Below are 26,267 nucleotides of genomic sequence, written 5' to 3' on the forward strand. Positions count from 1 at the left end.
ACGAAAAGCCATTTAAAATTAGGCAGCTCAATCGCCCACTAAACTTAGAGAGCTACTGCAGCATTCACCTGGTAATTCCTCCTGTAATTCCATTCTCCAGGCTAAACCAGGAGAGAGTTTAGCTCTGCAATGGCTCTGATGTTAACAAAACACACAAACTCATTCAAAACAGCCCGGGAGGTATTAAATGTTTTATCTAATTTTGTTGTTGTTGCTGTTGATAGAGCTAGAGGCAGTTTTCAGCTCAGAGAACAGCTGTAATCAAAAAAGCAAATGTGTTGGGTGGCACATAGAACAAATGGTGAGTAAAACCAGAAGATTAAACTAGAGGAAGGAATTAAAAAATAAATAGTGCAAGTAGTTCTGGAAGAACTGGAGAGGTTGGACTAATGAGAACCCGTGGGGGCAAGACAGACTGAGCACCTCTATACCTGAGAGCTTTCAGAACAGGCAATATGGTTCCAAAACTTGGGTTCTTACTGCCATCAGCTGCAAAGCCAAGGGACACATTCTTATAGCCATGGCAGCAGTGATGGGCCAGAGTAGGTAACACCTGTGCAGGTGCTTTCTGACTGAGAGGCTGACGCACAGCTTTTCACTTCTGTAAGTACTGAGGACATCCAGCTGGAGGTAGATTATCTCATATCACTTTAGGCTGATATAAGATAAGGACCTCTTCATGCTGATCTTAGTGGACCGTATGTCCAGTCCAGCATGACAAACAGGTGTGACATGGTCAATGAGTTAAGAACACATCTATATAATCAATGATGCAATGTTACCATATCTGCAGGTCTAGGGTAACTTGTCTTCTACCGATTTCTTTGGTGTAGGCTTTTATTCCATTGATTCTAGGGCACTGAAATAAAGACAAACAGGATATGCCATAGTTAATATCTATCCAGCCCAAGTGAAAAGTCCTATTCACTTTGATCAATCTGAGTACAGAAGCATTCATTAAAGACTTTGCAAAATGGCACATAAAGCATGAGTAAACCACACTAGTTTTTTTCCCTTAAAGAGGGAACAGCCCTTGCAGTCCTCAAATACAGGGCTGGTTGCAAGTAGCCCATGCTGCAAGCCTTAGGAAGCACTGAAAACTCCAGTTGCAAGGGTGTGACAGAAAGAAATATGGATATGGCCCTTTTCTTTCTATCTCCAGTCCCAGGACACTGACGCCAAGTGGGAATAGACCTGTGTCTCTCCTGTATGACCTTTCCTTCACTGTGAAGATGCTCAAGTCAACACAAGGAGAGAACAAAGCTATTAAAGAGTTGAACATCAGACTCCCCTTGCACCTGAACCTTTCAGAAGACAGCGAACCACAAGCATTACAAAGGACTCACACTACCTTCTCACCAAAGTGGATCTTGGTAAACGTGCATGTTTTCAGATGTACATTCTTTGCTCTGATTTTCGGTTCAAGAACTTCTTTAAATGTTTTTTCCATGACTGTTCCAAAGTATGGCCAAGCCTGGACAAGGACCTACAGAACAGCAAAAGCAGAAACACACTAAAGATTCTCTACATAAGATATCTTTTGTTGAGAAACAGACACACCCATTACAGAACACCTGGCTATTTATATCAGTCCTTTTAAAACACCAAGTCACACTTGTGTACTTACGTCACCCTTATGGAGGGTTCATCCCAGTTCCTCAGAACAGGAATTAGTTTCAGGAACTGAATGGTGAGTTATCAGCATCATACAGTCTATTGACTGCTTCTAACCACAGGAGCTAACAAGGCCCAGGGTTAAGTCTCTAGAGAACAGCAGTCCCTAATTACTCTAAAATGTCACAAAGTTTCCTGGAGTTAGGTTTATTTAGAGAGGAGTGAGATGAGCTTTTATATCAAAAGCAAGGTTTGCCAAAAAAAAAAAAAAAAAGAAAAGTAGTCACTGGCTTCTAATTTTCAAGTTTGGATGTTTTGCTTTGAATTCCACCAAATTTTCACTTCCAATGAAAGGTTAACTAGACCTGCTGATGGGAGCATATGCCTTAGAGCTCTCCTCTGGCAAGTGGAGATACCACTACTTTTGCTAAAATAATAATACATACACACATATGTATATAATACACATTTATGTACACACACATTCACACACTTGCTTTTGTTTTTAATCTCAGAATGTTGTTGTCAAATTCATCAAACCTGTATCAACCAGGCTCACAATGGCTCTCACCAAAACCTCAGGGGCAACTCTACAGTTAAGTGGCTCCGTACGATGGGACTGAGCTGTATTGTAGTGACTTGACAGCTTTCTCAGACTTGTCCCACAGAGTCTGCACTGGGATGCAGCTCAGAGCAGGTGGCCTCAAACTGGAGTTCAGGGCTCCTCACCTTGTTCAGCCACTCCACTCGTTCAACATCAGGGAAGTGAACCTGGATGCAAAGAAGAATAAAGTGAGTTCCACGTGCCATCTGTTTGGGCACACTGCAGCACGTGCAAAAGATACCATGGAGCATGGAACAAGCTTTAGAGTAAGCTGAGATCCCTCTGCCTTCATACATACATTCTTTATAATTTACTACCTCCTTGAAAAATCATAAAAGACTAACAGTTAAGAACAGTAAGAGGCAAAAGGACCCACATGCACTGATGTACCAGTATGCCTCTGGGCACACTTATATGATTAAAGCAAGTGTCACATCCTGTTCGTGATGTAAAGCAGCATTAAATTTCTCATCCTTCTCTTCGTCATGCCTTGGGAAGCCACAAGAACCTGCTTCTTTTCAAGATCATGAGCTGTGTCAGACCTGTTTCCTGTACTCACTCACCTCAGCCAGGACACTGTACTTTGGAAAACAAGAACCTGCTTAGGAAACTCAGTTTATTGGCTATGGCAGAATTTCTCCACTAACACTAACACAGTGCCAATGGCTTCAGGGAAAAGAAGCACTGTAGGAGTTCCAGCCTATTAGCACACACTATCATTTGTAATAGTCTGGTGTTTTCACCTCTCAGAGCTTTTTGAGATGCTAAGGACAAATCACAATGAAGTAGTCGCTTACGCATCAAGTTTCCAAGTTAGACAAATCAAATGCCAACAAGAAGCATATATGTCCATTCCAAAAATCCCTCCAGTTCCCTGAAGTAACGACTTGCTTCATCACCCTCAGGACAATTGGATATGAGGACACTCTCAAGTAACTAACTGATCTCTCAGACCTCACCAAGAAGCTACTGAGTGAAGAGCTACAATCACACATTAAAGTCCTATGGATGTGGTATTTGCAGCCAGTGTCAGATGCTGGTAGCAGGTTATTGGGTTATTGCAGAAGGGAAGGACAGTGCAGCAGCTTCTCAGAATGGACATTCTTGCTCCACTCTACAAGAGCACCTGAATACAAAGAGAATGTGACTATCATCTAGCCTGATAAAAAAAATTGGGTAGGACAATACCTCCTCTTACAAGAGCTGTGAGTTACACTCTTCAGGCAAAGGCTTGCTGTTGAATTCAGCAGCTTACAGAGAGGTGCTCAGAGATGATCTGATGGAACGAACAGCAGCCTGTCTTTTAGTAAAGCTTCATGTATGATTTAAGAGCCCATTTTCCTTACTCAAATAATGCTGCAAATTATCTCCAATTACTACATTAAAAAAACCAAAGTAATATTACCATATTCTTTAAAAGCGTTTTCATTTGATGCTCTAAATAGCAACTTTTCCATTAAATAAGACAATGCAAGTTCACTGAAACATCAGCCTACCCAGCTCTATTTGTATGATAAAGAGAGAACACAGCACCAGAAGGGACAATCAACACTGACAAACTGTTGCTGACATTTTACAGTGAGGCAGATCATGTGAATCAGGGGACCTCCACTTCACCTGCCAGCCTTCCACCTTTCACCAAAAGATCTTCCACCGGGACACACAAATCCTGGGTAGGCTAAAGGCAGCTGATCCCCAGCTCCAGTTCAACTGCCAAGTGACAAGGTCCTGCAGCATTTGTGCCAAGCTCTGGATCAGCCACGGGCAGGATAGAACAGGGATGAAAATAGCATGGTGAGCTTGTTCTTCAAAACACCTTACAGTGAGGAGAAGGGTGTGACCTAAAACGAAGGACAGACCAGGACTAAGGACAACAGTTAGGCTGTCACATCCCAATGAGAAAGCCACAGCCAGTGGAGAAATGTAGCACATTATAAACCACTGAAGTTGTCTGGGGCTATTTGCTAGAGCCAAACCTCCTAGAGATACAACTGCCAGAGGTGACCAAGAAGAAAGCTGCTGGCTAAAGAGAGCTGGAACAGCACAAAGGAGCATCAGGGAAAAAGCAAAAAGGAGGCAACAGGTAGACCCACCATAAGAAAAAGCAAAATTGAATTCACTATTTGAGCCACAGACACCCAAACCAGACAGCCCACGGCAAACTTCAAAAGTGACCGCAACAAATCCCACAGCACTGTGTCACACCTCAGACTGCTGTGACAGCATCAGCAGCCATTTGTGGTACATTTCCATCCCACCTGATATGTCTGCAGCCCAGCTCCTAACCAGACACCCTGTGCCTCCGTTTCCTCTGACAGATGGAAGGAATAGCATTGCTGTAGCTCAAAGCTTGGTACCAAAGACCACCAGGAGCCCCTGGGCTCACACAACAGGGCTTGCAGAGGTGAACACCACAGAAACAAGCTGACTACATGTTTCTGGTGAAAACCAGCTTTCTGCCCATTATGAAAGGTCACCAGTGGGTTTCCAATACCAAAATTCAGGCCCACTCCATGGGAAGAACTAAATGGGCAGTTCTGTAGAGGAAGCAGAGCTTGGTATCCAGGTGATGCATCTAGATTATCCACTGTGTAGTAAGACACAAGCTCTGAGCAAATCCTTTCCTACCCACAGCGTATCCCCATAATGTGTCTCTCCTGCTAGCCAGCATGTCATGTGCCTAGTTCAGGCCAGTGACACCACCAAGCTCTCTTCTTGACCCAACCACTCATTCCAAGAACTTACTCTGTCCTAATAAAACCACGCTCAGATCCATACTTTTGAACCACATGCTTTGGATTTCTGACTCCCTTCTGCCCCTTTTTAGTGGTGAGAGCCCCGCCCCTCGAGTTTGTCATCAGTATAGCACAGGCCCAGAACCAGAAACCAGGAGCTGCCAAAGTTAATACTAACACAGAATAAGATTTAATCCTGTAGCCCTGGGCAAGTCCCACTATCAAAATCAGTTTTACCCATCTACAAAAGCAAGCATACTTCTTGCCAAAGTTTAAGGAATGCTGCAAAAATTACTTAGCATTTGAAATGAGCTTTGAAGATCAAAAACGCAGGGTAAGGGGGCAATTACTAGCAAGCAAAGAAAACGTGGAAATTTCTGCATGCTCTACCTTGCCCTGGAGCAGGACATACCAAGGATCACAGCAGTAACAAAAGCCATGTCTGACACAACAGTGCCATTCTGGTCTAATACAATACAAGAATCTACCCATCAAGGTTTGGATTTGTTTTTTGCTTCTTTGTTTGTTTTGGTTTGGGTTTTGTTGTTGGGTTGGTTTGTTGGTTTGTGGGGTTTTTTTGGCACTTTTTTTTTTAAGGGATGGGGCGAAAAGAAAAAAAAAGTCTTTTACATGAACAAGAAATTAAAAGGCAACATTTTAAAAGGACAATTCTGCACCCAGTAGCATTTCTCCTGGTAAAAAGGAGCTTAACATCAGGAGAGGACCCAAGTATGCTGGGTTCCTTCAGGTGCAAACTGCAAACAGCTGCAAAAGGAACATGGAGAAATTGCCATCACCACATGAAACCAGAAAGAAGATGGAAGCCTGGCTACCTCTGCTCTGGGCACTGCCTGCTTTTACAGAAGTCACGCTAAAGGTTGAATAAGCTGAAGTCAGAAAGTCTCATTACTCCAAGACACAGATCTCACCCTGCTTGCCATGAGCAGATTTCCAGCCTGGTTTCCTAAGGAAGCACTGCCTGCCCACATACACTGTCTAGCACAGGAATGCCTTCTATTCCAAACTCACCGTCTGGTTTCAGCCAAGAAACTGGTGCTGCAAAATAACCCTGAAAATTTCCCTAAACAGATGGTTGAGTAGATTAGGGAAACCCTTTCAGCATGCCCCCTGAAGGAAAGGCTGCAATATGAATATCTCCTAACAACTGATACCTGGACTGAGTGGAAGTTGAGTCACATTTGAAGAAGCCACTGCACTGCTCTTAGGAAGAACAGTTATGAACCAATAGTACAATCAATGTTTTAATTCTTCATGGGATGGATCCCTCTCATTTTACTACAGGGCACATGAAGAGACAAAGATTTAGAAATCCCAAGATGCTGCCGTTGCTTCACACCTCCAGAACCTTTCCTAGGATTACAACATTGCAAACCCAGCCCATGCTCCCCTTACTCCCACCTCTGCATGACAGGAGAGAAGAATGCAAGGGACATTTTTAGAGCTCCCTCAATAAAGGCTCATGAACACTGAAAGGCAAAAATGAAAGATAAAAAAAGACAACACCACAGAGAATAAACTGAATAGACATCGGGTGAGAATCAGCCTCCAAGATCAGCACAGGGGAGAAGCAGAAGATCAGTAGAGGAAGGAGATAGGAGAATTAAACAGAGGAGTTAAAAATGCTTTGAGTACAAGTATGGTGTGGAAGCAAACACCAACTGATGAAGTTACCAACATAGAAATGAAAAGAAGTGGCAACATGGTTGAAAGACAAAACTAAAAGCATGGGGTGCAGCCCTTTTATTCTTTGGTCCTACATCCTATCCTGCCTTCTGGCAGCCAGTTCCAAGAATTCCTAAGTCAGGAATCAGACCTCTGAAAAGAGTCACTCTACCATCTCTGTGAGCAAGTGTTGGGCAGTGGAAGACAGAGGTGAGATACCCCTTAAACTTTCCCTTCTCCTGGAGGAGGCTGAAAAGTCCCAGCTGTGTCTGCCTCTCCTCACACCACACCAGTTCTGCAGCCTCTGACCATCTCAGTGGGCCCTGATGGAGTTTCCCCAAACCTTTTTCCAAGCCTCTCCTGTGCTTGGGACACAAGGTACTCTCTGTGCAGCCTCATGAAGGCTGAGTACAGGGCAATCAGTAATCCTTAGCTGCCTGCTCCCACACTAATGAAGCCTGACACTTTGAACTACAAAACCTAGTAGAACTTTTTGAGTTTGTATGCACAGGGGGACAAGTGATTTTTCAACAGTGACTAAGAGACTCAATTTCTGGTTATCACAATCCAGGGCACTTGAGGATAAAACACAGCATCAGGACAAGAGCTGACACCACCACACTCATTAATGCTGCGAGTTGTTTTAAACGCTCTGTCAATACAAACAAGCAGAAACCTCATTCAGAGAGACTTCTGTGCCCGGCGGGAGGGAACATGCGCCGGGAGCTGCACCAGCTCTGTCAGGAGACCCTGGCTTCCCTCCCCAGAACTGCCAGCTGCCTTCGTTTCCCACAGAACTAAGGACAGCCAAATGCTGTAGGCTACATAAAAGTTTGCTGACTATAAATGTCTCCATGCAGCACTCCTTACAAATGGAGCTCTTTGATATTCTCTTTCTTATAAGAAAAGCATTTCCCTACCAGTCCCTGGCAGGTTTTTAAATGCTAAGCAAATGATGATGAAGAAAAAAACCCAAACATACACCTCATCATACTTTCCATTAGCCAGCCACGGCTACCCAACAAATAACCAAAGATGTGGAATGAAATGTGCAGGTAGATTTTCTAATTTCTTCACTTTAAACCTAGAGCAGCCAGAAACAAATGTGAACAACAAACAGGGGTTGGCTTTCCACACCATCCATAAATGGCTCTTTAAAGACAAATATTTAGTTTTTAGCAGGCAGAGAATATTATGTTTGTATATTTTTGTTTGTTTTTAAATGGGACTAAAGAGAAGAAAATTAGCTGGATGAGGAAGTCTGAAATAAGTATCCTCGACAGCAAAATATCTGCAATGCAACAGCACATCTCTGAAAGGAGGTTTCTCCGGCGATACAGCAGTCTTTTACAACCCCCCCTACTGCACATCTCCTGGGCTACAACAACTTCCAGTTTAATCCTCGCTTTAGTGAGCAAGACTTCAGAATCAGAGACCCTACCCCTCGGCCCGTGGCATCACTGCCACTCCTTCGGCTGCTCGCTACGGGACACCCCGCTCTCCGCCCTAGCCCCGCCGTCGCCGGGACCCGCAACATCCCCGCTGTCGTGGGGGATGCAGAGCAGCACCCCCCGGTCCCCACTCACCCAGGCGGGCAGGTGCCGGGCGGCCAGGCCCCTGCACACCGCCTCCCTCTCGTCCTCCAGCAGCGCGAAGGCGGCGGCCAGGCGGTCGCGCTTCCCCCGGCGGTTGTGTCCCCAGCAGAGCCACAGCGCCAGCGCCAGCAGCACCCAGCTGCCGCTGAGCCCCAGGTACCCCGCCAGGTACACGGGGCCGAGCCACAGCAGCGCCCGAGCCGCGCCGGAGAGCAGCAGGCGCGGCAGCGCGGCGGGCCGGGGGGCGGCCGGGGGGTGCATGGCGAGAGCCGAGCCCCCGACACCGCGGGCTCGCCCCTGCCGAGTGCGCCCGCCCCGCACCGCCACCGCGGCCACACCGCCCGCCGGGGACACCGCCCGGCACGGCCCCGCCCTCCCGGCCAGCCCCGCTCCCGGGAATCACAGCCCCGCTCCCGGGAACCACAGCCCCGCTCCCGGGAATCACAGCCCCGCTCCCCGGGAATCCTAGCCCTGCTCCCCGGAATCCAGGCCCCGCTCCCCGGGAATCACAACCCCCGCTCCCGGGAATCACAGCCCCGCTCCCCGGGAATCACAGCCCCGCTCCCGGAATCACAGCCCCGCTCCCCGGGAATCACAGCCCCGCTCCCGGGAATCACAGCCCCGCTCCCCGGGAATCACGGCCCCGCTCCCCGGGAATCACAACCCCCGCTCCCCGCGTATCACAGCCCCGCTCCCGGGAATCACAGCCCCCACTCCGGGAATCACAGCCCCGCTCCCCGGGAATCACAGCCCCGCTCCCGGGAACCACAGCCCCGCTCCCGGGAATCACAGCCCCGCTCCCCGGGAATCACAGCCCCGCTCCCCGGGAATCACAGCCCCGCTCCTGGCAATCACAGCCCCGCTCCCCGGGAATCACGGTCCCGCCGGGGCCGCTCTGTGGACGGACACGGGGCAGGCGCAACCTGTTGGTTTTGGGCGCTTGCTGCTTTCCTACTTCTGTTACGCTTTCTTCTCGTCCTCTTTCGATTTTGGTGGGGGTGTTGCGGGGGTTAGGGTTTTGTGACACTGATCATTGTAGAATCGTTGAATCGTAGAATCACTAGGTTGGAAATAGACCTTTAAGATCATCAAGTCCAGCTGTCAACCCAGCACTATCACTGTAACCCTTAAAGCACTAAACCACATCACCCGGCACCAGATTCAGGTGCCTCTTGAACACCTCCAGGGGTGGTGACTCTACCACCTTTCTGGGCAACCTATTTCAATGTAAAACAGTGAAAAAAAAAAAAAATCCAATATTTAATATGAATCTCCCCTACCTCAGCTTGAGGCCATTTCCTCTGGTCCTTTCACTGTTGGCATGGTAGAAGAGATCAACCACCCCCTCACCACAACCTTCTTTCAGGTAGTTGTAGAGAGCCATGAGATCTCCCCTGAACCTCTTCTTCTCAAGACTAAACAAACCCAGCACCCTCAGCCATTCCTCATATTATTTGTTTTCTAGGGAATCATAAGACGCTTTTTGAGATGCTTTTCCCCGCAGTAATATTAATTCTATATCATTCCAGTTTGTACCTTAACAGACAGGCTGTAATTGTACAGTTCTACACTGTGTTTTCCACTGCAGTTCTCCCTGGATCAGGCAAATACCACTCTTTGTTCAGTGGATAAGTCTGGAACATCAGTGAATGATGCCAGCTTTTATTGTGTCCCCTTTTTGATAATGGCTGCACAAGATAACAAACGATGAGCCAGATAAAAACCTCCAAGAAAAGGAAGTTGACCGTGTCTGGGAGAACCAGGTTTGGCCTCTGCTTTGCTGTGGAATTAGTACTTAATTATGGGTCAGTCAATAAATCAAACAACACCACAAGTGATCCTCATTTGTATGTTAATCATTGTGCATGACTGATCAGGGATAGAAATCAGTTCAGGCATCTGAAAACTCAGATGCCTCACATTAGACAAACTCATGCATGAGACATCTATTAAGAGGTACTTTTGGAAACAACCCTCCTAATCTTTCCCTACTGTCAAATGAGGATGAATATACTCTTCTTCCTGGGGGTGTTGCAAAGATATATCATTATAAAACACACTTAAGGGAGTGTCTTTACAGAGTGGGCAGTAAACCTTTAGAACTTGGAGGAGGCTGCAAGGTAGATGGTATCAGCAGGTCCAAAAAGGGATTAGGTAAATTCTCCAAGAGAAGGCCCATAAATGTTCTCGCTAACATCATGAACACAACAGCTATGGAGGCTGGGGAAGGCTGAGGAGAAAGGAGTGCAGAAAATGCCTGGGCTTATACTCTCTCCAAACAGCAACTCCTATCACCACTGGGGGCAAGTGGAGCAGAGGGCTGACCCCAGAGGGCATTTCTGTTTGTAAAACTGTGAAAGAAAGTCTAGAAACTGACGGGTCTAGCAGCTGAAGGAGTACTGCCCTCTTGATACCATACATTAAAAACCACACAGTGGTTAGTTTGCACAATTACATGTATCAGGAGATGCATTTACATGTAGAAACACACCTGGTTTTGTTCTGTGACCAAAGGCTGAGGATGTTATTTATTTATATGAGACATATATATATGTTGTTTATGTTACATGAGACTTGTTACTTATTTTCCCCCAGTGTCATTTAAAGCTTTGTAAAACATTTTCAGTATGTAATTTCAGCCATGGGGTGAAACTTCACATGGATAAACTCAGCCCTAAAGTCTGACCTTCTGTAAAAACAGAAGCTTCTGAAAAAAAGGGAGGCTTTCTTAGTAATTTGAACACTTAGAAGGTTGCTTTTTCTATCAGGATATAATAAAAGGTAAATACAGTGTTTTCCTCCTTCACATTATTACTCTTTCTAAGTTTGAGATATTTAGCTCAAACTCAGAGAACCATGCAGTTTAGAAGCATCAACAAGTGGCAATTGTTGAGCAGGAAAAACGCTGGGGCTGCAGTGAAACACATACTGGCTAATTTTATAAATAAAGTATTTGAGCTGTTCTCAAATACTGAAATACTGTGCTCAGAAGAACAAGATAAATCGATAGCCCTGGAGACCACTGTTAACTCTGTTTCTTATGGATGGCAGTTACCCTTTAAAGAATAACTGTCTCCTCCAATTTTCTGAAGCGTCAGAGGAAATACTGAATCACCAGTGAAGGGGACAACATAAAACTTATCAATTTCCTACTGAGGAAAGCAGGATCTTGACTGCAGCAGGCTGCTTCCAAGCACCAGATATCTGAGCCATTTGAAGCCAACCTTATTTTCAATTACAGGGAAATTCCACAGCATGTTTCTCCCAATATACACAGGACAGTCACTGAGGTAATGGCCCAAGACTATTGTTCTGGCCGGTGACAATCTTCACCCCTTATTTAACTTGACTAGACATCACCACTGCTTATTAACACGATGATAAAAGCATATGTTGTAGCTGATTATGACACAGATATTTTACACAAAGTGCAGAGCTTTGAAAATGTATTAGTACTAAATTTGCTGTCTCTCAAGCCGGCCATGGTAACTAAGGCAACCCTTTTTAAAGGTGGGGAGTTATGAAAAACTGCCAACGCTTTTCTTTTAACTATAGAGAACATGCAAAGGGATTAATCTGAAATATCAATTGAAGTGCACACCAACAAGCTATCAAAGGGTTCACTGAAGATGACTTTCTAACTTGAATTGCTTGTGGCTTCAGGGTTTCTGAACACTGTGAAATTCCCTCTTAAATGTTAGCAAATGTTGGAGGTGCACCATGTCTTTTCTCTGTGCATCCACAGCAAAATATAAAACACTTATGTAAGAATAAAACTTTACTCCTCGTGTTAACAGAATGACTTCCATATCAAGACCTGATTAAAGCTGTTGCCCCATTTGGCACTCACTTGACAAAGCATTATTGGTTTCCTCTGGGTTCCTTCTCTCCATCCATGCGCTATTAACCCTGTCAAGCAAAGCCAAACACAGACTCTGCCTATCGTAGGGCAAAAGCCTTGTATCTCCCCCTGCTGTCTGTGCTCAAGTAAGTCTGGAGTGCATTTCTCCAGGGAAAGCTGTGCTCCTTCATTCTGGCTGGTTCTGTCTGAAAATGAAATATGAGCTGGGCAGCTCAAATGAGTCTGGGTTACATTGTTCAGCCAGGGATATTATTCTGGCTGGAGATTTGTTATTTGGCCATGAAAATAATTATGTGTGTTCTGTTTTGGGAATCATCCCATTGGCATAAAAAATACCAATCTAGGACTAACTGGTAGTATCTATAAACCTGGTCCGGATCAGTAAAAATTTTTTATGATTTCCTCTCTTGTGAAAAATAATCACATGCAGAAGACTGCAAAACCAGGGCTTTAGCTGGGAGTATATGCAAAGCCAGGCTGGCAGTATGTGACCCTTTCTTTTAAGGGCTCTGCTCCACTGAGTTCACCCCCCCATGCTTTGTGTCTGCCTGGCTCATGGCTCCTCACTGCTTTTGTACAATGGGCAAAAGAAGAGAGGCACTGAGCAGCTGGCAGTGTAACAAAACAAGTAACAGCAATTTATTTCATCTACTTGTTCTTCTGCAGCGGGGTCAGTAATGTGAGGGCAGGGCAGGAGGATGCAGGGCATCCATCACAGGAGGTAAAAGGGTGGTGTGGCCCAGCGTCCCTTGCCCAGCCCTGCCCTTCCTGCCAGCAGATCCCGCTCTGCTCTGGCACTGCAGGGTTAGCAGTGGTCAGCTGGGTTAGCAGAGCACTGACAAAAGCTGTGTCTTGTGTACACACAAGTTATGTAACTGCACAGGTGAGGCACAAGAATGTGAAAGAACACAAAGCACAGTCTATGATGGCAACAGAGAGAGGGGGGAAATAAACTTCCCTTAAAGTGAGGAGTGTGTTTTCCAGTGCCTCCGGAGATGGCCTGTGAGTTGGAGCTGTCACTTCCCTGGCTCTGGATATGACTCAGATTTTCAGACAAGACACACCAGCACACCTTGGTGTCGTTCTGGAGCCTGCACTGGGCCGTGGGCAGCTGGTGCCACCTGCTGAACTTTATAACATTTATAATCTGGGTTGGGGAGAAATAAATTTCCACCAGGAAAGTGAAATCTTGCTGAAATTAGACTGTATTTCACATGTATTTCACAGAATCAGCAGAGAGCTGCAACGAGCAAGAGAAACTTCAGTTTATTTTTCAAAGTCTTTGCCAAGTACAAGTTCTATTATTGTACTATAAGTTTTAAGCTCAGAAGCAAAGCCTGTTAATCTGTTTGTTTTAAATTTTGCCATTGTTATAACATAAATTTATTCCTTCTTTCTGTTTGAACAATTGTATCTGCAGCAGGATTTGTAAGTGCAAGATTCAACATCTTCAGTTTAAAAATAGCACAACACATTTCTTGGAGCATAAAATATTTTATAGATTTTGTTATGTCATTTAGTGAAAAGCAAGCAAGAAAACCCTGGAAAAAATTGTCTCCCCATCCTTTTAAATCCTTTCTGATTCTGCTGAGTGAAAGAGCTTGCTGGTACAGGCTACTGACACATTAGGCTACAAAAATTGTCTTTCAAGTGCATGATGAATTTCCAGAACAAGCTTATTAATAATTTATGGCTTAGTCTCTAATCTCTACAACTTACATCTTGGTGTGTTTTAAGTGCCTAAAGGACTTGACTGATCTTACAGAAACATCTTCTTAAGGAATTTGAGTGCTCAGCCTTCATGAGACACATTAAAAGTGTCAAGCAATGAGAAAGATAATTCATGAAGTACAGAACTGCTGTCCCAGCTGGTACTTCTTCATCAGGAAGGAGAAACGTTCTTGTTCATGCTTCTTGGAGGCCTGTATCTTGTTTAGCTGTCACTTTCTGTTTGAAGTGTCACAAAACAAAGGGGTTTCTTGAGAAACTGGACCTTGTCGCTCTCTACAGCTACCTGAAAGGAGGTTGTAGCGAGGAGGGTGTTTGTTTTTTGTAACAAGTGACACGATGAGAGGAAATAGCCTGCAAACAGGAGCTTTAAATTGGATATTAGGAAAATTTTTTTCACTGAAAGGGTTCTCATGCACCAGAACAAGCTGCCCAGGGAAGTGGATGAGTCACCATGATGTGGTTTAAAAGATGTGTAGATGTGGCACTTGGGGACATGGCTAGTGATGGACTGAGCAGCATTAGGTTACTGATGGGACTTGATGATCCTAGAGGTCTTTTCCAATCTAAATTATTCTATGTTTTATCTAATAGCACCATTGCTATACCCCTAGTGTTTTTTACACCCAGGCTTTGAAGATGCAATGGATATGACATCTGCTAATTTCCCCAGAATGAAAGGAGAGAGGTAAAACCTGACACTTTCTGCTCCTTTCCATCCACTGCAGGCTTCAACCATTACAGCACCTTTAATGAAGTCCAATTAAAGTGCAGATTTGCCAGAGGACTCTCCATGTCTGTATTCAGTGCCTGACATGGCATGGGACACAGATCAGATTCAGACCTATGGAGTAACAGCAGGAGCAATGAAGGTGAAGCTGTGAGGAATGCTGTTTGCAGTTTTGCCTGCTTAACATCCCTTCACCATAATGGATCCTGACACATCAACACCTGCCTGCCTTCTCCCACTAGGAGTGTGGGCTGCCAAAGACAGCACAGTGTGCAGTGGCACAGCCAGGCTGGCACAGGGCTGGGAATTCAGTCAGACAGAAGCCACGTTCCTCCAGCCAAGTTATTGCCCAGGAGCAGTGACAGCATCTTGTCTCTCTGCAAGGCTGCACCTCCCAGGTCTTGCTGAGTTTCTGCTCAGTGTGCTTAGCCTTTTCTTTGAGAAAGGCAGATATTCACAGCCTGACTGAGGAGCTCCCTCTGAGGAGCTCCTGCCACCTGTTTCCATGGTGTGCTTTCAGCAAAGAGCTGATGCTCTAAAATGAAGACCTGAAATTGGGGAAGGGCTGCCTTCAAAGCCCCAGAAAGGTCAGTGGAAAGCCTGTTCACAGCAGAATTGTGCTGAATTCAATGGTGTCTAAAACCTCTCTGAGCAGGCATAACTTCTCTGTGCCAGTTTTGCACTTGAAGATGTGCACTGGGTGAATTCTCAGATGACTTTTCTCGGCTTAACATGAGTATTTGCAGCACACAAACAAACTAAAGACACAAAGGAATTGCATAGTACTGGGGAAGTAGGTTACTAAGCCAAAATTGGCTTCCTTTACCCAATGCTTCTCTCTTCACAGCAATGTATACACTAGAATGAGGTTAGGCACAAAATGATGAATTTCTTTGGCTGGGGAAAGATGTGATGATATTTGGTGGGGTTTATAAAAACCAAAGGGACTGAGAAAAACTTGAAGAAACAAGGCAGCTTGGGAGTAAGGTAGCACTGCCACTCACAAACACAAAATCCACACCTCTAGGAACACGAGATTACAGAAAACTCAGCAGACACAAAGCCCACTTCAGCCCTTCACCACATCCCTGTGATACAGATAACTGGGCCCCATAGACTACGTCTGAGCTTTTACTACTGCCCACCCTAAAAGGATGACAGGTGACAGTTTGACCATTAAACACAAGCAAGCTGACAGTCTGACTTCAGTGTAAGTGTAACAAACTGCAAGGTGTAGCCACAAAGTCCTCATTAGCACTGGGTACAAGGAAAATAACATAGTGGACCTCTTTTTATAACAATTTTTCCCCTCTTCTCATGCTCCAGCTCATTGCTGGCATGTACCAGCCCACCTAGAGTGCAGAGCAGCAGCAAAAACAATATTCATCCCAAGATTATTTTTTGAATCTTGGAAAGTTTGAAAAACCCTCCAAAGATTCCTTCTCTCTAGTAAACGTCCTCATCCACATCCCAGATGCTCTCTCTCCAGCAGTGAGCATGCTGAATTACAAGGCCTCCAGCGTCTTGTACAGCTTTTCCTACAATCTCTTAGTGGCCTCTGCTGGCCAGGACTGAGATCCTGGCATCTGTTTAAGTGTCAGCAGTCCTGAATCCATTTAAGATCTACATGGACATTTTACTGGTGACAAGAGTGGAGATATCATCATCAGCACTGTATTCACCTGTAAGCATCCCTCCTGATGCTGAGAACTTTTCTCAGGTCAGTCACTGACAGCAAGGGCCTTGCAAAATAGCCCAAATTTTCCAACTCTTTCCTACTTTTGTGAAGGTGCAGGTATCCTGGCTGGTATGGAAGGCTCTCTAAGCAATGTCCTAGGGAAAACTCTTCCCACAGACTTCATCCATCACCCAAATCTTTGGCAATAGATAAAACTGCATAAGTGGTATGTAAGGTCATAAGTGGTAAATTAAGATTGGTAGCCAAGGGTAGATATCCTCCACTGTGGATAAAAAGAGAAGTGTATAGAAGGTAAGCAAGTGCTTAGCACTGAGGATTATCAGAATAAGCATCTAGAAGCATACCATGGGCTGTTGCAAACTATTCTGGCTCCATTACATTCAGTGGAGCCAAATTAATCCAGAGCAGCTGATTGTCTGACCTGTACTTCAACATACATAGCACTAAAGCTATTAAAGGCCATTTCCAAGAGTGAAAACCAGGGTAGAGAAGTTAAACAAATGGCTTGGTAGTACAATGAGGAATCCTAGCTGGCCTCTGGTTTCCAAACCAATGTTTTTGGTGTATTTGTGGTCCTGTTCTTGTTCAGAAAGCAGGAGAGAGTGTTCTTGAATCAGGGAAGCCGATGCTACATCTGAGGTTTGTGCTAACTGGCATTTGTTTACTATTCTTGTGATTAGATGTCTAAGGTTTAAAACATCCCAAAACATACAACCTCCAAACTAAAATATTTTTCTTTTTGCTTTAGGAAAAATGTAGCACTTGATATAATCTTGCTATTTTATGAGTTTCATTTTAGATGTCAAATACTGTTTGTTCTCACAGTAAATACAATTGTTGCATATTAAATGCTCACAAGACAGATGTTTAGGAAGTAGTATTTCTGTGCAAGCACTTGGAGCCTGGACATCAAATTCTAATGTTTTCACCATGTACTTGCAGTAGAAAAATAATTTGTCTAAAAACATCCTCTAGTGTTTGCCATTCAGTTTCTAAAACTTCAGGGTCATTACCTTCATTTATAACCATCCATTACCAGGTCACATTTAATACACAGGAAATTTAAGGAACAGAACATTTTTTTCTGAGGAAATATTTGTCAATGAGAGATGAAATTCTCCCCTTGCAGAGAGAAGGTACAAGTGTCTGTAGTTCCTCACAAGCAGGGAATGAAATTGAAACAGGAATGGCTTTATCAGTAAAGAGAAAGAATGGAAAATCAAGTCTAGAGGCCTGACATTGTTCATAAGGACATGTCATATCATAGACCAGAAAACACAAGGCTGATTGAAAGATAATCCATGTCAGTTCCTGCATCTTTAACAAGTCCACTACTGACAGCAGCAGCAAGTTCCAAGTAGAGATCACTGTTCCACTATAGCTGCTTGTTTAGGACATGAAATATTTAGGAAGAAAAATCCCTATGGGTGCAAATTAAAATTACTGAAGTCAAACTTTGCTTGTGATTGTTGCCTTTGGATCTGAAACTGAGTCACCTGCTCAGCTTTATGTGGTGCTGTAGGAATAGCACAAAAGAAGACACTGACTGGGAGTGTGCATGGCTGGGAGTGATCTCTTTTTTCAAGAACAGCATTTTTATGGTAAAGGTGTGAACAGAAGTGTTCTCAAAGAAATGGAAAATATCATTATGGTTACTCATCCCTTCAGCTGAGAGTTTGCCAAAAAGATTGCAGAAAGCGTATTGCAGATAGTTGTTTTCCAGACATCAGAAAAACAGGGCTGCTTGCTGGTGCTCTCCCCAGCTTTGTGTAAACTCAGCCTTCCAGCCTCTGTTTTACTTCCTAGGGAGTATAAATTCTCTGCAGCTAGATGAATATTAAGTTATCCTGTCATTTCAAACAGGCATTTTCCTATCTTTATAAACAGGCATTTTTCTCATTGTTTCTCTATGGGAGTTTGGTGGTCTTTCACTGAAGGATTTATCTTTGTTAGGTTATCATAGCTCCAGGTTCTTTCCCGGACCTTCCAATCAGTTTCCACTCTCTTATGAGATTCTGACACCAACAGTCACCTATGTGACTATTTTCTGTTGATACAGAAAAGAGTAAAATATTTATTATTATTATTATTATTATTATTATTATTATTTTAAAACCCTTCTCTTCTACACAAGAAAATTCCTACAAAATTTGGGTTTCATATATTATAAATTAACCCCCCCCAACTTCTTCCACCCCTTATTTCTTTGTCATAGTTCTAATTTCAAGGTTTAAGGCAGATTTTGCTTTTATCCTTTTCCTTACTGCTATCATGAAGGACTTCTGTTTTTCTACAAGCAAAACACTGACTAGGACATCAGCTAAAGTTTGTCACTACCACCGAATTTATGTGTAAATAGATACATGCTACCTTGCAGCCCATCAGTAGACAAAACTGTATCTGCTGGGTAATGTAGACAAAGAGTAGGTGCAAAAGCATAGTGGTTTAAAAAGAAATTAAAAAAAAAAATTAAATGAGAGGGAGAGAGACAGAAGAGTCAGAAAAACTCCAAGGCAGTAATGTTCCTACCATTCTTTCCCACATGAAAGAAAAACTCTGAACTTTGGAGGAAAACATAAGAGAAGGTTCTTTATACCATGGTAACAGAACTCAGGAGCTCCTTGCCAAAGGAAAACGGAAAGGCAAAAAAATCATATGGATTCAAGGAAAGAATGGGCAAGTACTGAGAGAAGAGGTTTGTTTAGGTTTAACACATCAGGCTCAGAAAACTCTGAGATGAGAACAATTGGAAACTGGGAGAGTTTTAAGGGAGTATTGTAAGTGCTTGTCTTTACCCTCTCCTAAGTGGTTGCTTATGGATACCAGGATAACTCTTGGTGTGAACCTGATGGCCATTCTTCCATTCCCATGTCCCACAGCAGTAGGGTGGGGTGAAAAGTCCCCTTGTCTCCCTACAGGACAGGATCACAGCCTGTGCTTTCCATTACACACTGCTGGAGAACTTGCAGTTGCAGGGAGGGAGTAAAACAAGGGCTAAGTCCACCCCAATGAACCATTAACTCTTTTTTAGGTGACTTCTTTTGCAAAAGGCTAAAACATTCCATTTGCCTCAAATAAAGTGCCATCTGGAGATGTTTCTTCAACAGTGGCAGGGTCAGAGTGCCAGTGCAGCCTGCAGGCTACTAGTAGTAATAAAAGTCTGTCCTGCCCCATTTACCAACAAAATCTGGTGAGAGGGGTTGTGCCATTTACAACAACAGAATGAGTGTGAAAAACGCTAAGATTCTGTGTACTGATAAAATGTTTGTCTTCTGAGCACCATGGTCAATAAGTCATGATTTATTTCAAACTGGAAACACAATAGAAGCCCTGATCCTTCTCTTCCAAGTTCTTTTGCATCTTGTTTTCTTCCAGGAAAATAGCTTATAGCTGAAAAACGTTTTCTTTCCAGTTTCTGCATTTGGTTCTATTGTGTTTGTTACCACAAAAGTTTTTGTGCAGAGGAGCAGAGCAAAGGTCCACTAGACCTAACTATCTCCTGTTCAGGTTTTCCAACAGCATTATGTGATTTTGGTGGATTTGGTTTTGTTTTTGTTTGGGGTTTTGTGTGTTTGTTTGTTTGGTTGGTTGGTTTTTTTTGGTTTTTTTTGTGTTTTTTTTTTTAAATAATGGGTTTTTTTACAGAAAATTTAAGTGCAGAAAAATCAAAGTGCAGAAAATACATCCACTGGAGGGCAGGCCTGAATATGGGAGAATATGCTGAAAAGGCCTAGAGGAAAAGATAATGAAGTTATATTGTGCTGAATGAAAGTTGTCATGGGTTGATTAGGACTCAACAGTTAAAAACTAAGAGATGGTCTTTTTTCTGAGTGGTTTTATGACTATAGATGTGTAGTCTATAAAATGAAGGCTCCAGTAAGGGTTCAAGTCTAGTAAGAGGAGTGCTAGATGAAGCCTCTGACCTGGACTACATTAAAATAAACCTATTATGACAATTTTTAGTCAAAGTCAGCAAATCCCAACAGTGGGACTGATCCCAATGGAGCTGCTCAGACAACACCAGCTGCAATCAGTGGTGCTGAATTCCTGGGCTAAACTTGGATTTCCTGTGTCCCCACAGCAGCATTACCTTCCAACATGGCCATGCAGGGCTTGTGATCTGAGCTCGCTGGGGTGGAAGGTGCTGCACTGCAGGTCCTTTCCACGCCTGTGCCTGAGCTCCAGAGGCACATTGGATGTGCACAAATGGAAGTGGTATCTGGCTCCACCTCAGATTCACAGCCAGACCAGACCCTGGGCGTGCTCAGGAAAGAACTGTTCTGGGTGGGCACCTGATGTCCCACTCCCTGGACGTGCAATCTGTGCACTCTTTACTGCCAGGTCCCCTACTACCATGGAGATGGCTCTGCCTCAGAGTTAATTACATACAGCTAAAGTAAATACATCGTATGATACTTGTTTCTAGCAAGGATTGAGTTTGGCTCAGCAGTTTGAGATGTTAAACCTTTGACAAACCAGGTATCATTTTTGACTTTCAGTGCCATCAACTCATAACAAAAGGAAAGAGTTCATTTCATGTGGCAGCTGAGGAGCCTATATTTAATGCTGCCTGACTTTAAAAAACTGAAAACTCAGTTTTCTTTTTGCAGATTTTATGGGATCATATTAAATGAACTTCCTCCTTTCATCAGTGACTCACTCCCGAAAAGGCTATTTCACAAATAGTATCTCCACTCCGAAGGAAACAAGCTGTTCCTTCTTACATTTCTCAAGTAGTTGCAGACAAAACTAAAATACATTAAGTCAAAAGATTTCAAAATGCATTAGAAAAATAGCTCAGAGACAGTCAGCTTTTTGTCAAGTAGTTTTCTGATATAATTACTGCCTTTTATTGAAATCACTCAAGCCAAATTCTAAAACTGACTAGAAATTCTGAAGGCCTGGCTGGAGACAACTTACAATCACATGGAGTCCATTTCATACCCCTCTCGTGGTATTTCATGTTGGTCACACAAAATATCTAGAGCCTTCTCTATTTGGAATCAACATCTAAATCAGAATAACTCCAATTTGAGATGGCAAACAGTCAGGGAGACATCTGTTCAAGTCTACAGCTGCAGATTTTGCATTAATTAGTATCTGTTTTCTGCAACATGAATTAAAGTCTCACCTGGAGATGTGAATAAGTGGGTACTTATATGAGTAATATGGGTAATATGGGTACTTTCACGAATCATGATTATAGATGTGTTTAGAGTTGAGCTGCTGGTGATAATTTCTTCAAAGAAAAGATGCTAAGAATTCCTCAAACAAACACTTAAATCTCCAACAAACAGTTGGAAATAGGTTATCTTGACTGCACGGGTCTGAAAAACAGTCTGGTCTTTTGTGCTGAAGAAAACCAGAAGTATAACTGTATCTTTAAAAGATACAATACAATTTAAAAGATAAAAGAGAAAAATACTTTTATAAGAAGCAAAATATCATCCTGGCAGTGTCTAGTATAACATAAGAAGAAGCAAAACTGTCATGCTACATGTCAAGTTACAGGAAGGATGTATTTGAAAATGACTCTGCTGGGGAATATTTGTAAAAGGCAGCACTCCTTAAAGCATTCAGTGGTGCAAGTGTTACAAGTGCCAGGGAATCTTTCTAGCTGGACAGTCCAAAAAGCTTTCTGAGATCTGACCACCGTGTTTGAAGCCATGGGACCACTAACTCAAATGCTAAGTTGAGTGATTAATTTAAAACATTTTTAGAGTCTTCTCTGTGAAACTCCAGGATTGTCCTACTGCTGGCAGTGTAAGAATTCCCTCCCAGGTATATTATCTGTAACTAGGCCTTCCAGGAGTGTTCCATGCCAAGGAGGTCTAACTCCACTGCTATCAGTGGAAAGCTTTCTGTTGTTAGATTTCTGTGGGGCATTTGTGGACACTGTTTCTGTTACACATTGCAAGTGCAGCAAATACTCAAAGGGAATAAGATAAGAGGTAGGTAAGTGTAGAAATGACAAAGGCAAGCAAGAGTCTGGACATATGCAAGACTTTCCAGTGCTAAGTTGTGTGTTAAATGACTTTAAACTGCTCTGAGTTCTGCCTGCAGGTTAAATAAATAATAGTTTATGTGTATAATTATTTTTGTCTCTTATTTGTATCGTTGTGGATTTCTTTACTTTCAGGGGCCTGAAATCAGATTGCAAACATCAATTCCTCAGATTTGTATACTTTAACAGAGACAGACTAGTATATATTCCCTTGTCTTACAGATAAGAGACAGCCACAACCTCTTGCATGGTCAATCTCATGTTCAATCTCATCCAGTAACTTTTGCATAAAGCTAAAAAATCCAGTGTTCAAACACAGGCACCTCTTTTCATCACAGATGCCCCCTTCTGGTGTTCTTTATGAACAGTTTATCAGACTTGGATTGTTCTAGTTTGATGTAGAAACCCTTTGGGAAAATATTTTTCAACCAGGCCACTGTCATGGAATTTATCTATTCTCAGTTCATCCTTCTTGGGAAGCACTTCCTTCCACTATCCATCCCCCCTACCTTGAATATTTATATTAATCTAATACATGAACTCCACCTTAGCAGTGACATTCAATTGTACATCAACCTCCAGCTCCCAGAACAAATGCTCACTTAAATAATAACTATAATCACAGCAATAACTCATTACTTCTTTCCTGAAAGTACAAGAACAGTTGTACTTCTCCTGTGTGACGTCAGCGGTACAGAGTGGGAAATTTTGGCATCTTTCAGGGTACTTAAAAGTTCTGTCACCATGTTTCATTAAAAAGGAGATTTTCACTGTGATGTGGTATGTTTGCAGGGTTGGAAGAGCAGATAGGATAGCTGTGCTTTTCCATTGTCTCGTCCCTGATATTTCTCCACAACTTTTTCATTATTTTTAGAGTGATTAGTATAAATTAGTAATGTTACTCTGTCCCTTTGGGAGACTAACACACTTCAGAGGAATAAGTGCAAACAACCTGTGGGGTCTGAGAGACTGAAAGGAGGACTGTCCACAATCAGCAAGCTGCTGCAATGTTTAAAATTAAAGATTCCTTTGTTTGCATTCTGGCACAGCTCCTAGGCTCAAATCTTTGAAGATATTTGGATGCCTCACTGCCAGGGGCATCAGAGGGAGAGAGGTACTTGGATTCTTTGCCATCTGCTCCCTCAGTGATTCGCAGCAGCATATGATGCCATTATAAACACACAAGATTTAACAGAGAACATTTAACAGCTTTTAACAGCAGAACAAAATAAAGGCTTTCCAAGGAAGCCAGGCTATTGTCAGGCCTCTCCTGAATAATCCCAGCCTAGCAGGATGAAGTGTCTCTCAGGCACCGAGTTCCAATCTATTTCCTTAAATATAGGATTATGTCAGTGGCAAATGCTTAATGCAGTGAGAAACACACAAGCTTGAAACTGTTAGTGCTAATGGCATTGGTGTCTGTAATATAATCCCTGTTGTTTTCAACCGAGGCAGATCAGAGCCAAAATTCAAAACTTCTGAAGAAACTTCAATATGTCGCTTTTGCAAAGCTAACTTTCCTTTTATCTGTTTATTGGTATAAACAGTCTTCTAAATAATACATCAGGATGATGAATCCAATAATGACCAGAAAGAGCCATAATTATCTAGCTGTGACCAGGAACTTCTGACCAACACAGCATTTGAGTCTCCAAAGGAAATGGCAGAAAAGTTTTAATGGTTTCACATAGTTTTAATGTTTTTACAAAGTTTTACATAGTTTTAATGGTTTCACAAAGTTTTTATGGTAATAAAGATCTTACTGTTTACTGTTTAATTGTTACAGTTATTCTGCTGAATTTTTCTTGAGGGTTGCTACTACTTTACTGCAGCTTCTTTGGTCCACAAAGCACCAAGGATGACAACCAGTATTCTCAAACAACAATGACAGGCAGAAAGAATCAGTGTATATCTAAGCATATGGTGATTTTTCAGAGGTTCAATTATTCCCATAAAAACAGGATCTGATTCTAAACCAGTCCTTGGGTGAAGTGGGTTCATGTTTGTTGATACTAGATGAGAATTACCAGTTTCAGGACACCAGCAGTAACAGTCACAGCACCTGGTGCTGTTATAAATAACTGGTTTGCAAGTGATTCAAACAATACATTATTTTTAATGTATATATTAAATATATATAATATATTAAAATGTTAATATATTTGAAATTAAGGTTCTAGCTTTCATAGTTTCAAAAAAAAAAGCTTGAAAATGTACTTGGAGCATAACCTGCAGCTCAGAAACCAGAAATAAAAGAGAAAGAAAAGCAGATTGGTTAAAAATAATTCAGAGATTCTGGAGATCTGTCTTGAGTATTAAATGTTTGCATTTGGCATTAGTGAGCACATTGGCTAAGATCTGGTCAGCAGTTTTGCCTTTTGACACTCATTCCTAACACTGAAATCATATGAACCTCTTCTTGTCTCACTTCCCAAATATGAGCTACAAACAATACAGTGAAAATCTATGTGTTCTCAAAGAAGAGTGGATCAGTTTGCATCAGCTGAAGCTTCATGCTGATACCCAGGGGTGCTCTTTCAGATTTCTACTCTTTTTCCTGCTGGTTAATCGAGTCATCAGGATCACTCATTCCATATGTCACTTTTATTCTTTGCTAACCTTTAATTCTGAAGAAGTAGTGTTGCACTCTAAAATGTAGGAGTCTTCCAGCATGTCTCTTCTAAGGTGGGTGGTCTGACTGCAGCACAAAAAAGCTGTCCATGGTAGTTTTAATTAAGGTAGATTTAAATGTTAGCACCACGAGCCTCCTTGGATGCTGGACAGTGATGTCAGTGACCAGTCAGTACTGAAGCCTGTCTTTTTTAATAACAGGATTGAAACTGGCCAGTTTAGCTTGAGTTGCTCCTCCCAGCAAATGTGTGAATATTTCTATCAGTACCATGAATGGAAGCTCAAAGCTTCTCTATCACCTGCTTTCAGCAAGGCAAGAATGTGACTATACTAATGTGACTGACAGGTAATTGATGGGTGATGCTGGGAACTGCACTGAAATCCCCCTGGTCCCACAAACCAGTGTTTCCAGTGGTGCAGATTAAAAGGCAAGGCTGTGGACAGGGAACCCTCACCAGACCAGGATCCCAGCACTGTTTCTCTGGAAGGCAGGTTTGAAAGACAACTCATCAGTAGGATCTTCATTGTATTCCAGGAGGAAAGATCCATTGAGGAAGGGTATATACGAGCAGCTGGAGAGGTGCTTGTAGAAGGGACAAGTAAGTGATCAAGGTGGGTACTGCTGTCATAGCAGACACAGCTGCTTTGCTCCCTGTCAGCTGTTTTACAGTGCTACTGAACAGCTACTGCAAATTTCTATGGATGGAAATACTCCTCTCATTGTCATGGAGCAGTTTTTATCACGAAGAACTGAACTTCCAAAATTTGAGATTCTCTGGTCTGTGTCCTACACGAGGAATCAGAAGCTTTTGGCTACCAGCTTTAGATGGGAGGACACGGTTCATCAACACTTTGCAGCATCCTGAGCTTTCCTGTACCAATATATAAAATGATTGTGATTGCTGACAGTATCTGCACAGGGACATCTGTGCCTGCTGTGTCACCAGAAGTACCAACTAGGTGGAAGTGTGATGCTGCCTGCAGGGAAAGGTGCTTCAGAGGCAGGGAAGCAAAAAGAGAATTGTTTCAAGGCAATTCTCTCTTGATACTTGATGTCCATTCTCAGGGTAACATACAGAGAACTAATCATGCAAATCCAAACTCAGGGGAAATAAGCCTTGGTTTCTTCATCTGGTGCTCTGAAACTCAGCCAGCAACACACGCAGCCAATATCCCTGAGGTGACACAGCGCAGTGTTGTTTTACAGGCAATGCAGATTGGATTACTGGAGACTCCACACTGTGAAATTATTATAAACCAGTAATTACTTGGTGATGGTGATAATTTGGTTCAGAATTCTGAAGCCAGATAAATTGAACTGATTAAAAATAATGCACTATTAACCGAGTCTCTTGTGCAATTAAAAACTCATAGAAACTGAC

At 42.9% G+C, this 26,267-nt stretch overlaps 2 protein-coding genes across 2 annotated transcripts in view; both read right to left on the minus strand.

Moving 5' to 3' along the window:
- ESYT3 (extended synaptotagmin 3) overlaps window positions 1–8,492 on the minus strand; it is a 32,244-nt gene extending 23,752 nt beyond the window's left edge. The window contains exons 1-4 of the mRNA XM_050340515.1: window positions 8,223–8,492; window positions 2,344–2,385; window positions 1,352–1,486; window positions 783–859 (exon numbers count right to left, since the gene is read on the minus strand). Coding sequence (XP_050196472.1) covers window positions 783–859; window positions 1,352–1,486; window positions 2,344–2,385; window positions 8,223–8,492 — 524 coding nt within the window. The remainder of the gene's footprint in view (window positions 1–782; window positions 860–1,351; window positions 1,487–2,343; window positions 2,386–8,222) is intronic.
- The window catches only part of TMEM37 (transmembrane protein 37), a 132,704-nt gene that overhangs the window by 48,085 nt on the left and 58,352 nt on the right, over window positions 1–26,267 (minus strand). The gene's annotated exons all lie outside the window — the stretch shown is intronic.

The sequence above is a fragment of the Myiozetetes cayanensis genome, unplaced genomic scaffold (genome assembly GCF_022539395.1).
Source record: "Myiozetetes cayanensis isolate MyiCay16 unplaced genomic scaffold, myiCay2020 scf9, whole genome shotgun sequence".
Lineage (NCBI taxonomy): Eukaryota > Metazoa > Chordata > Aves > Passeriformes > Tyrannidae > Myiozetetes > Myiozetetes cayanensis.